We start from the raw sequence: 12,799 nt of genomic DNA, 5'->3' as shown, positions 1-12,799 counted from the left end.
GGATGGTACCACTCTATATGTATTATGTTTTCCTACATATGCATTCACAAGTTTAACTACACATGTGTGCACATGACTGTAACTTCTGTAGTTTGAGGGTGGCAGTGGTTCTAGCATGAACTTTCTCATTGTTGATTATATTTTTACTCTTACTCTTTGGCTCTTTGGGGAGCCTGTCACCCAGGTCCCAAGTAAATACACAGAGGCTTATTCTTACTTATAAATGCTCGGCCTTAGCTTGGCTTGTTTCTAGCCAGCTTTTCTTAACTTATCCCATCTACATTTTGCCTCTGGGCTTTTACTTTTCTCTATTTCTGTATATCTTTTCTTTCCTTCTTTTTTTTTTTTGAGACAGGGTTTCTCTGTGTAGCTTTGCACCTTTCCTGGAACTCGCTTTGTAGCCCAGGCTGGCCTTGAACTCACAGAGATCCTCCTGGCTCTGCCTCCCGAGTGCTGGGATTAAAGGCGTGCACCACCTCCCGGCTCTTTTCTTTCCTTCTTACTCCGTGTCTGGCTGTGTAGCAGCTGGGTGGCTGCCCCCTTCTTTTCTGACTCCTTGATCCTCTCTTCCCCAGATTTCTCCTCCTATTTATTCTCTCTGCTGGCCAGCCCTGCCAATCCTTTTTCTTTCCTAGCTATTGACCATTCAGCTCTTTATTAAACCAATCAGGTGTTTTAGACAGGCAAAGTAATGCAGCTTCACAGAGTTGAACAGATGCAACATAAAATAATGCAACACATCTTTGCATCATTAAACAAATGTTCCACAACATAAATGACTGTAACACACCTTAAACTAATATTCCACAACACTTTTCTTCCTTCACAATTCATTGATAAATCTGTCCTCAGCATAGATACAAGCCATCCCGGAACATTATTTTTCCTTCCTTGTCTAGTTGAGAACTTTTCCTTTTCACTTCAAGCAAGTGCTTACCAGCTTCTCTCTGTCTTACATGAATGCCAGCATTGTAGTGCTTATACCGTGGTGCCATCATTAAGTGAAATGAGGTTCCTGGCACACAGGTATTGTGATACAGTGACATCCATCACCCGGTTGGTGACTAAGGACTGAGGTTACAGTAGCAGGTTGAGCATAGGTAGACCAGAGGAAAAGATGAGTCCCATCTAGGCAGATGAAGCTGGGCATTTTACCACACTGCTCATAATTACAAGCATTTAAAAATGTGTGAATCTCTTTTCCTGGAGTTTTCTGTGTAATATAGTGTGATATCAAAGTGAAACTGAGGGGTGATGGTGGGCTGCATTACCTGTTTCTTCCTTTCTAATTATTACTTCATTTATTTTTAATTTTAGAAGTGACCTTGATTTGAAATTCTATCTTGAGTTTTATTTAATTATTTGTTTTTTTTTGAGATGGGGTCTCATTATATAGCCTTGGTTGTCCTGGAACTCAGTAGGCCCGTGCGGGGTGAGGGGATTATCCACCACCCCCACAGTTCCCCAGAGTTTTCTTGAGTGTGAGCAGCAGGAAATATTAGATAGAAGGATTTGGAGGGTGGAGATAAACAGGTAGAAAATAAAGGATAGCCTCGAGAGGGCCGGAACCTTTTCCAACAGGCCCTGATGTCTCTGCCCTAGGGTATTTATAGAGATGCTAAGGGGTGGAGCAAAAGACCTGCCCCAGCACAGCCGAGTGCAGACTGTCTCAGACACCTGCACTCGGCCCGTGGTCCAATCATGCATCCATTCTGTGCAGACCTGCTGGGTAAAGCCACGAGGAACCTGGAAATGGACTCCCACAGACCCAGTTGTCCTTGTATCACAGAGATCTGCTTGCCTTTGCCTCCCAAGTGCTGAACTTAAAAGTGTGTGTCATCTTACCTGGCTGGTTTTATTTTTTAAATAGTGAGGTTCTCCTGATTAATTATTCCTTTTCAAAGCATCCGTTTTTAATAGGATGTCAGTTAATAAGTGAACTTGAGAGTGACACTGGTGTTGATTTTTGTAGTCTCACGTGTCTGATATGTGATATTAGAGAGACATCCATTAGTCTTTTAAGGATGGCGATTTTTGACACAGCACCTTCAAGTCAGTCTGTATCAGGTAGTTCAAACAGCTCCTTGTGCCTGATGTTGTTTTTAATGCTGCAGGATGGTCCCTGGGTGCAAGGGGCATGATGTCATGGATTCTCCAAGTGGATGATTGTCCCCTGTTGTGGCACTTTCTTAGGCTCTGGAAAACATTATTACTATTTTTAGTTTGAGTCGTGTTAGACTTGTGCTTCATCCAGTTTCCCCAAGTAAATAGTCTACATAAAAGTACAATTATCAACACTAAGAAACAAATACTTTGTGGGGTATGTGGCATGCAGATAAGCCTAGTACTTGGGAGGTGGAGACAGGGTGGTTTCATGCTCAGCTTGGCTTCCCAGTGAGTTCCAAGCCAGCCTGAGCTACCTAGCCTGTAGAAGCAGCAACAAACTCAACCGAAGCCAACCAGAGAGCCAACACTGGTGGAAACCTTGTGTGCTCTGCGCTTAACTGTTTCTGTTTCCCCTGCTGGCTACACCTAGCCCCTCCTGCCTCTGGAGTCCAACCCCAAATGAAAACTGACGTGTAATTTTAATGGTTTCTTTAACTTGGACAGTCCAGTCCTCCACCACCTCCTCTTCTTCCTCTTTGTCTTCTGTAATGATCTTACAGTTTTTGAAGAAGTGTTATGTGGAGGTTCCAGACCTTGCCTTGTTTACCTGAGTTCAGGTTGTGTGTTTTTTGGCTGTAGTACTACAGACACGATACTGTGGGTCCTTCCTGCTGCATGAGTCATGAGTGGTTCTTATGGTGTTAATTATCTCTCAATTAAGGTGGTGCCTACAAGGATCTCCTTGGAAAAGACACTGTTTATCTGTTGACTAAGGATCATATGGAGACCATTTTGAGACCACATGTGCGTTTTTATTTCTCATCACACTTTAGGTGCGTTACTGATGATTCTCGTCTGCAGTGACTGTTAATTACAGTGGGGCTTGCCAAATAGTGTTGACGGGAAGGGGTGGTGATGGGGATGGACCAGGACTTTGTTCCTGTGAGGCCTGTGCTCTCACCACTGAGCTGTGCCCCAACCCCTTCTCAATTCTTTGTTTTGAGATACTCCTGTGTTTACTGCTCTCGTTGGCGGCATGAACCTGGGAGAGCAGGGCCCAAACACAAGGCAGACAAACATCTCGTGCAATAGCCAGCTTTATTTAGAGAATCAGACAACATACCCTCTGAGTGTTACAAAGGGTCGTTGAGTGAAGTGTACAGTCACAGTGGCAAAGACGTGTTTTTCATAGAGGCACATGAATAACATCAACTGAAGTCAGCTCACTCCACCCACCACACCTGGGAGGGGCACAGAACACAGTCCAAGAACAGTTCTGTGTTTTGAAGGAACTAAGGTCACAGACGCATCTTCTTTTCTTGGGGTTTTCTCATAAGCACTCGGAATTCCCCTCCCATGACTCCATTCTTGGACTGTGTTACCTGTTACCCAGGCAGGCCCGGAACTTGTGAGACCTCTTTCCTCAGCCTCCCAACTAGTGGGATTACAGGTGTGACACCATGACTCTTTTGTTTGTTTGTTTGGTTTGTGAGATAGGCCCTCACTACGTAGCCTTGCTTGGCTTGGAACTCACTATGTAGACAAGGCTGGCCTTGAACTCACAGAGATCCACTTGCCTCTGCTACCTCAGTGCTGGGATAAAAGGCATGTTCCAACACGACCATCTCCCATTATGTCTTTAAAAAAGTGTTCCAGTGACTCCATTTCCCCTTGCTCTGTGTCTCCCTCCTCTGCCCCTGCGGTGGCCCCTTCTCTCGGGGAGCTCTTCTGGGCAGTCTATGCTGTTCCCTCCACTGCTTGCTTTACAGCCTTCCTTAACCCACCCCGCTTGACCTCTCCTCTAGTGTTGCTCCATGGAAGTGACCCCTTTTGATCTGTGTCTTTTCAAGTCCCCAGCTCCCTTGGTTCTGACTTACTCACCTTGGGTTCCTGTCCTGTCTGTGCCCTCTTGTTCTCCATGCGTTGTCTCACTGCTCTAGCTAAGACGTCAAGTGCTCTACTGAACAGGGATGGAGAGTGTGGGCAGACAGGGCTTTGTTCCTGATCTTAGTGAAAGTGCTTCGGGACTTGTCCAGAGGTGACATGGTCTCACCTTTTCAGAGAAGCCTCCCTGGCTCAGGCAGAAATAAGCACCCCCATGCTTTCCTAGTTTTCATCTTCTTTTTAAAAGTTATTCCTGCCAGAATACCTGAATCTTTATTATTGGTTACCTGTTGTGTGTCAGAAAGCATTCGAGGCATGAAAGAAAGCAGAATGGGAGAGGTCCTTATTTTTAAGGACTCTACATTTCAGAGGAGGGAAAAAGAAAAACAAATCATATGATTTGGGGCTGTGGTGAGTGGTTCTAAGTTAAAGTGAAGTCAGGTGATGTGGTAATGTGATGGACACATTTATGCATGTGCGGCAGGCAGGGGCAGCTGTGGTCCATTCATGAGTCACGTGTTACGAGTTGACACTTCACGATGAGAGCGATCCAGCCTTGCAGAAGTCTGAAAGAGCTAGCTACTTCCTGGGCAGAAGCCACAGTAGGACAAGGGCCCTGAAGCCAGCAGCTCAGAAAAGCAGGCCAGTAAGACAGGAGAATGGCTAGCAGGGAGAGGATTTGGGGAGGTATGGGAGGTGGGTGGGTCAGGCCTTAAAAGATCTGGCAGTGAGACATTGGTAGATGGTCTTTGTGGTGCTGGAGAATCAAACTTAGGAACTTGCCCATGCTGGGCAAGCATTCCCCTGCTGAGTACATACCCAGCCAATACTGGATTAATATTGATTAAGAGAGGCAGGCTACATGGTTTGATTTATGCCTTCAATCATCACTGGTTTCTGAGAATTACAAAGGGTGGAGCTGTGGCTGCATGTACAAGGTGCTGGTAGTTTGAGTCACTATATAGCTGGTGTAACTGAGAGAAATGGAGTGGCTGGAGAGGTGTTTGGAGGCAGGCCCACAGGACTTGTCAGTAGATTAGGTGTGCCAGGTTTACAGAAGTGTGGATTCAAGCTCAGGAGGGGCCTCAACACTTTTCTCAAGCAATGGGTGGGTGGTGGCATTTATGGACATGTGGAGGACTTGGGTGGTGATGAAATGCCCTGTTAGAAGGACTCAAGGGTAAAGTTGATGTTCCTTTTAAGACCCCAGAGTGTGGCTGACAAGAAGGTATTTGGGAATGTGAGTCTGAAGGTCAGAGATGCAGCCATATTCTGGGGACCCCTAAATTTGTTCATTGTCGTAGTGCTGGGTTGTAGCTCAGTTGGTGAATGTGTGCACAAAGCCGTGGGTTGATCTGTACCACAAACACTAGATGTAATGTGGCACACCTGAGGTAGAGGCCCGGGGATAATGCTCTCAAGGTCATCTTCAGCTCTATAGTGAGTTCCAAGCCAGCCTGTACTATGAGAGACTGCCTCAAAACAACAGCAAAGGACACGCCCACTCCCCCCCTTTCCCACATCTATTCATTGTCTTAGAAAGCTGTGAGGCCAGGTAAAGAGCTAGAGTTGAAGCACAGAGAGAGGAGAGCCAAGGGTGGGCCTGGGGCCCCGCAGAACTCAAGGTCTGGTAGAGGAGGAGAGGGGGAAGAGGAAAGAGAGGGCCACAGAAAACAGAATGTGCCGAGAGGGACTATTTCCAGAAGGAGGGAGATCAGTGGTGGTATGCTGCTAAGAGCTCATTGAAGGTACAACCATAGAGGGACCGTAAACTTGACTCTGGTAATTCTTCAGGGATGGTATAGCTAGAGCATTTGGATGTCAGGGGATGGAACTTAGCTGTCTTTTGGCTCTGTGCTGGTCCTTAGGAGTTAGCAGGTAGCAGATGGTAAATGTTGGTATGTAGGCTTAAATTTTACAAGATGGTTTAACAAGTGATGAACTGTCTCACCCTTACTCAGAGTGCTTTTAAAGATTTTACTTTTATTTATGTGTGTATGCCTGCATGAATGTATGTACATCGTGTGTGTAGGAGTTTACAGAGGCCAAAAGAGGTCATCAGTCTCCTAGAACTGCAGTTATTGTGAGCTGCTGATGTGGGTGCTGGGAACTGAACCCAGGTTCTCTATAGCAGTGGCAAGCTCTTTTCATTTCTGTGCCATCTCTCAGCCCCACCAGAGGGCTTCTGAATGGTGCCACCAGTTTTTATTTATTAGCTCAAGGAATATAGTTGTGTGAATTATAACTAAAACAAACAAACAAACAAACAAACAACAACAACCAAAAAAAAAAAAAAAACCAACCCCAGCATGGTAAGAAAGACCATTCTGACTTGGCAGAAGTTCATAGTGCAGCCACAAGTCACCATGATGTGTGGTAAGGGCTGTGCTGAGAAGGTTTCAAGCCGTGGCTCTGCTGGTGTTTCCTTCTGAAGGTGTGTGCCCACCCCACTGTGGTTCATCCTCTGTGAGGCATGGGTGATCCCAGCAGATTCTTACAAGGTTTCTATGAGCAGTGAATGAACTGAGGCTCATCAAAGTCCTCTGTATGAAGTGATGCTGCGTAAGTGCTATTTTTGTAAAATGATTGGATTAGCATCTCATATTCTGAAGTCAGTTAGATCAGACATCGTAAGGTCTTATGGACACAGTGGTGTGTGAATGGGGACCAGCTTCAGGGAGGATGTGGCACTGTGGAGTGCAGGGCTTCTCTAGAAACTTAGAAGAAGTTAATTTTTTTGGCCTCTGTCTTTCATCTTCTCCAGATGAATATAACTGTTCTCTTAGAACCAAATGATAGACTATATCCTGCTTAGTTATTATTGTCACCTTGACGCAACCCCTGGGAAGAGGGAACCTCAATTGAAGAATCGCTTCCATCAGGTTGATCTGTGGTCATGTCTGAGAGGTTATCTTGATTGATGATTAGGAGCTAGGCCACAGCAGGTGGTGCCATCTTTACCTAGGCAGGTGAATCTGGGCTGTATAAGAAAGCCTGAACATGAGCCACTGAATAAGCCAGAAAGCAGTGTTCCTCCATGGTTTCTGCTTGAGTTCCTGCCCTACTTAAGTTCCTGCTCTGACTTAGTGATGCACTATGACCTGGAAGTGTAAGCTGAAATAAACCCCTTTCTCCACCAAGTTGCTTTTGGTCATGGTGTTTACCATAGCAGCAGACTCTAGCGTATGGTAGATTCGCTGGAGTCAGATCTGTCGAGGGTCTGTTGTCCTGGGTGTTCAGGAAAGACTGCATACCTGTGTGAGTGTGCTGATTGCCTCTGATAAGCTGTCCTCTTTGTGTTTACCTCTAGGGTAAAAATCATGGCAAGAAACTTCGAAATTATTATGCAGCCAACAGCTGTCCTCCTCCAGCCAGGGTGAGCAGTGTGCCAGAGCCTGTAGCCACACCCCTCGTTCCTGTCCCTCTGCAGGTGAGCAGCACAGTGTGAAGAGGCTGTCACATACATGTGGTCATGAGTACAGGTCCTGTGACTGTGTCTGTCAGGGCCAGTCTGGGCAACACCCTGAAAGGTTCTTGGTACTCTTAACTCCTTGAACTGTGTCTGCCAACACTTTTGAACCTTGAGATCTCTCATTGGACTTGACCGTGATGTGTGAGATGATGGAAAAATATTGTTATGTCTATTTTTATGTCTTTTAGAATTCTAGGTTAAATGACCATGTGATGATATCTAGGCTTTGCGCTAGGGGAAAGAATTTAAGGGCTGGAGAGATGGCTCAGTGGTTAAGAACATTTACTGCTTTTGCAGAGGGACCTGGATTCTGTTCCAGGCACCGACATGGTGGCTCACAATTGTCTGTAACTTGAGTTCCTCGTCTGTTTTGAGGGCAACACGTACACGTGATGCACACCATATGTGTAGTCAGCAAACTTGAATGCATAAATTAAAATCTAAAAGATTCCACTAAAGGATTACTTATCTTGAGTGCTTTTGATACTGTCTTAAATCCTGCACACTAGATAAGTTTATAATTGGCTTCGCTCTAGTGCTGGTCCTGGCCTCATTTAGTATTTGCCTTTACTTGGAAGTGTTGGCCTTATTATTCAAAGCTTGGTCCATGGGCCAGCAGCATGGGCCTCATGGGGGCTTTATTAGAAGCCTGGAGAAGCTAAGTAACTTTCCATGATGTTGGGTATTTTGAAATGTTGCAGAGCAAAAATTTTGTGTCATCTTAACCTGGTGTTTCTAACTACCAAGGTATAATGTTACTTTCCTGAGTGGTTTTCTGCTTAAAATGTGTGTAGGTAGCCCTGCTGAGCCTCCTCCTCAGACTTATAGGAAATAAGATACATTAAAAATGGCAGCAGGGGCGCTTCCAGCTGAGTGGTTTTTGCATTATAAATTCCTTCAGGATGGATGCTCTAGAGTCCGGTGGCTGTTCCCTTCCTCCTTAAAAAACAGCCTGGCTCACCTTGTTAGTTTAGCACAGGCCTTTGTGAAATACTGTACTATCCCGGGAGAACCTTCTCTTCCAGGTCAGACAGTGCTGTTTCTTGAATTGTTCTAGATAAGGTATGGTCCCCACAGTCTTAACCATGTATTCACTTGTAGTCCAAGTTTGCTCTGTAATTTTGGTTGGCCTAATGGAGTTTATCCTGACAGTGTTTGGTTTCTTTTAAAGTGTTGTCTGGCTTTACTAGGTTTTTTCCCTGGTTATATAGCCACGGGTGGTTTGGAGAGTTGGTAGGACTAGAGCTTCTAAACTTTGCAGCTTTGGGTCTAGGTGGGCTGCTCAGTATACAGTTGGTGTTCAGTAAGTGTTTATTGGGGGATTTTGAGCAGACTTCCTTCTCTCTGGGAAGATTTTAACCTCACTTACTTACTGCCTCCTGCCCTAAATGTCTACACTTTGAAAACATTTCTTCAGGGGATATAGCATCACATTAGTTGGGTGCTTTGGTTCATAGGTAATTGTAATTTCTTGCCCTGGAATTACTTTTTTCTTACAACTGCCTGCGGCCATGCCCTAGGCTTTGACTGTTTCTTAGAAGGATCTTGGAGGAGCGGGAAGGTGTAATGCTTCTGTGTCTTTGCTGGCAGGTGGGCTCCTGCAAGCCGGGGGGCAGAGTGATCCTGGCCACAGAGAATGACTACTGTAAGCTGTGTGATGCCTCCTTCAGCTCCCCTGCGGTGGCACAGGCCCACTACCAGGGCAAGAACCACGCCAAGAGACTTCGTCTGTCTGAAGCTCAGAGTAACTCGTTCTCGTAGGTGTTGCCATTGCCTCTGAGGCCGATGGTTATGTGAGAGCAACCTGTTTAAAGGAGGAGATGAAAGGGAGCCTTGTTTGGATGTCTCCCTCATTTCAGATTTCTCTTCTCCAGGGACTCTGCAGAGGCAGGGCAAAGGCGCACCCGGAAAGAAGGGAGTGAATTTAAGATAGTGGCCACCAGGAGGAATATGTCCACAGTCCAGAACAATTCAGGTATCCTGCATGCTCCCATGTGTCTCTCAGGTGTTCGCAAACCTGCAGTTGATAGCAGTAAAGAGCCCCAGAAAGTAGGTTAGCGCTTGTTTTACCGAATTGCCCTTCTGGCTGTTTAGGCTGCTGTTTATTTCTGGTATTCTTTATTTCTTATTCAGTATATTATTTATCTTGGTTTTAAAATCATAGCGTTTTCTAATTCCTTATTTTTAAAAAAAATATTTGTCAGAAGAAATATGTAAAGCAGATCAGAAACTGGGCTTTCTGAGGGCTGGGAAGCTGGTGTAAGTCATGTAAGCATGAGGACCTGAGTTCGATCTCAAGCCAGACACAGCAGTTCACACCTATAACCTCAGGTGGAGATGGCAGGCCCCTGGAGCTCACTGGCCAAACAGTCTAGCTGAATCAGCAAGCTCCAGGTCCAGCAAGAGTCTGTCTCAAAGTATAAGGTGGAGAGAGATTAAGGAAGATACTTGACATGTTCCCACTAGGTTCAGTTTTCATCTACGGGAGGGGGCGGGGGAGATATAAAACAGCAGCGATTTTTAACCAGGTAGTAAATGAGAATTATCTATGAAGTTCGTGTGATGTGCACATTTAATGGAGTGTTTATGGAAGTGTTCTGTGTTCATCCTAGTCCGGGCAACCGCAGCCTCCAACACTATGCATGTCAGCAGAGGCTGTTTGTATGGACAGTAAAACAAAAACAGTTCACTGAATATCAAGTGAAAACAGAGACAGAAAACCCTGTGGTCTGATGAGTGCAGTCAGCGCATTACTAGTAATAACCAAAGCCGACCAACGGACAGAGATGACCAGGCTGGATTTCAAAAGCTAGTTGAGACGAAGGAGCCTCCCACAGCTATGTTAATGTCAAGGAAAATGCATTTTAGGATGTGGGTGGCAGAGATTACGTTCTGGGTGTAGAGTAATAAAATTACAGAGACAGGGCTGAGGTGAAGGGTCTTACTATGTTGCTTGCACTGGCTAAAAATTGCTACAATCTTTCTGCCTCAGGCTCCCATGTACTGAATTACAAGTACAAATTACCATGCTTGGCTACAGTCTTTAAACATTGTATTTATTTTTAAGAGCCATAAGCATTTAGAACCTGGGCTTGTCTCTGCAGCAGGTATCCTGATACTAGCTGGAGAATCATTTTATTTTTATGGGTTGAACTTGTATACACATGTAATTAAATCCACCTCTCCTTTATTTAAAGTTAGAATCCGAATTGGAATTAGAATTATATATTACAATAAGAACTGGTGGATTGTTTTTTACTAAATGGGCATCCTGAGTATCTGTATGTGCGTGCGTGCGTGCGTGCGTGCGTGCGTGCGTGCGTGCGTGCGTGTGTGTGTGTAAAGGCTAGAGGTCAGTTTTGGATCGTCTTTCTCTCTTGCTCTCTACCTTATTTTTTGAGCTCACTGATTGACTGGGCTAGCTGCTAATGAGTTCCAGCGCTGGGGTCACAGGCACAGGCCACAATGCTTGGCTTTACGTGGTGCCGGGAGTCTGAACTCAGGTCTTGCAGTCGTCTCCCAGCCATTGACTACCTCACTTTTGCCTCTTGCTTCAGCAGGTCCTTACTTCCATGCCCGCTCTCGGCAGAGAATCCCGCGAGATCTCGCCATGTGCGTCACTCCCAGTGGCCAGTTTTACTGCTCCATGTGTAACGTGGGCGCTGGTGAAGAGGTGGAGTTCCGGCAGCATCTGGAGAGCAAGCAGCACAAGAGCAAGGTGTCCGAACAGCGGTACAGGAGTGAGATGGAGAATCTGGGCTATGTACAGTGACGGCCGCGCTCATGGACAAACTAGTCCTGCCTGTTTTTGCCTTCTGTCAACCTGCCTTGCTTTGTGGTCCCCTTGATACATACATTCCTCCATTCCTCTGCTTAGTATGAGTAACCTGCAGTGGTGCCATGAGCCGTCACGTCGGGGTGGGGGAGGGAGGTGTGCTTCTTAGGTCACGATGCTCTTTTGGGCCAACGACTTACAGTATGTGAGCTACCTGCCCTGTCAGAAATAACTTCTTATCGTGGCCAAGTTCTGTTTAACCAGGAGTAGCCTGTTTGGAGCTATGATCATTTAAAAACGGCATCTATTTTGCAATTCTAGTTTTATGCATATTAGAGGAAGACTTGATTTGAGTTTGTCCCTCAGATTATAGTGGAAAGAGATAAGCAGAGAGTCCCGTTTCCTGCGCTCCTGGGGAGCCAGCATCACAGTCCGGCGCCTGTGATGAGCGGTTAGGGTGTGCGCTTGGCTCAAAGAACAGTGCGTCCCCTGTGGTGTGTGTGTCCGTCCGCCATTGACATGCAGGTGTTTTTGACTCCAGACACTTGCAGAATGCTCATGTTCTTTTGAAGACGTGATTTCATCTCCAGTTGTGACCTGCACACATTTGACCTCCTCCTCCTGAGCTCGGCTCACACCCTAGCTGTCCTGTCCGTCTGAGACCCAGATTTGACTGTCAAATGAGTTGAAGATGGATATTCTTTTTAAAAAATATATTTTTCAGATGATTCAAGGAAATGCATGGGTGTGTTTGAGATTTCCATTTGGAATTATATTTTCACTGGTCATTATGTGAACTCCTGGGATAGTCATTATCTTGTGGCTGTTTGGTGAATGTCCTGACACTGCCGCAGCAGGCGATGAGCACTCCTGGAAAATACCGCTCTCTGCTATTTCTTACGGGGGAAGTTTTCTTTTTTAAAAAGCTAATCAAGTTTCAGTGTCATTTCCAGTAGAAGAGCACACAGACCTTGTGTTTTCGTCTTTGCCTCATTGAAGAGACTGAAAACACAGACGGCTTTGGTGTCTAGTGATTCTAACGGGATTCTTATTTTTTAAATAAAAAGCCATAGTGTTTGTCTAGATCGACTACCGGAGTATTATGTGAACTTGTGTTCACCCTGTTCTATTTTCCACTTTGGTTCATGTGGTAAGAGCGGCACGCCATGCTTCGCAGGGCAGCATGCTTCTGCAGAAGGTTACAGCAAGCAGTGGTTACCACTATGACAAAGGCACATTTTATGACTTACGTCACCACTGGAGACCTCGGTAGCCTGGAGAATTCTCCAGGCTAACAGATGGAGAGGAAGGAAGCGCTCGCCACTCCTCCTTTCCATTCTTGCTCCAGATCAGTTGAGACAAATAATTAAAGGTTAATTTTATGATTAGCTTCTAGAATAGTACCCACTTACTTTCTCCTGTTGAGATGCTGGTTTCTTGAAAAGTAGAGCTGTTTGGTTAAGTATTTCCCCCCCAGAACAGAAGAAAGACAGTGTTCGCTTGAGATTTGATCTCCATTTGCAACTCCTCATTCCAGAACCCCTTCTGTGGCCATCTACAGA

At 45.6% G+C, this 12,799-nt stretch overlaps 1 protein-coding gene across 5 annotated transcripts in view; it reads left to right on the top strand.

Moving 5' to 3' along the window:
* The window catches only part of Zmat3 (zinc finger matrin-type 3), a 28,499-nt gene extending 16,179 nt beyond the window's left edge, over positions 1–12,320 (top strand). For 4 of the 5 annotated variants that reach the window (XM_036191207.1, XM_036191208.1, XM_036191210.1 and 1 more), the window contains 4 exons: positions 7,301–7,420; positions 9,053–9,219; positions 9,337–9,437; positions 11,020–12,320. In XM_036191207.1, the coding sequence (XP_036047100.1) occupies positions 7,301–7,420; positions 9,053–9,219; positions 9,337–9,437; positions 11,020–11,234 (603 nt within the window). In that variant the 3' untranslated portion in view covers positions 11,235–12,320. The remainder of the gene's footprint in view (positions 1–7,300; positions 7,421–9,052; positions 9,220–9,336; positions 9,438–11,019) is intronic. The other variant, XM_036191211.1, reaches the window with a different exon arrangement.
* The last annotated feature ends 479 nt before the right edge of the window (positions 12,321–12,799 follow it).

This window comes from Onychomys torridus, chromosome 6 (genome assembly GCF_903995425.1).
Source record: "Onychomys torridus chromosome 6, mOncTor1.1, whole genome shotgun sequence".
Taxonomy (NCBI): Eukaryota; Metazoa; Chordata; class Mammalia; order Rodentia; family Cricetidae; genus Onychomys; species Onychomys torridus.
The sequence above is the reverse complement of the archived record's forward strand: the minus strand, read 5'-3'. Positions and strand labels throughout refer to the sequence as shown.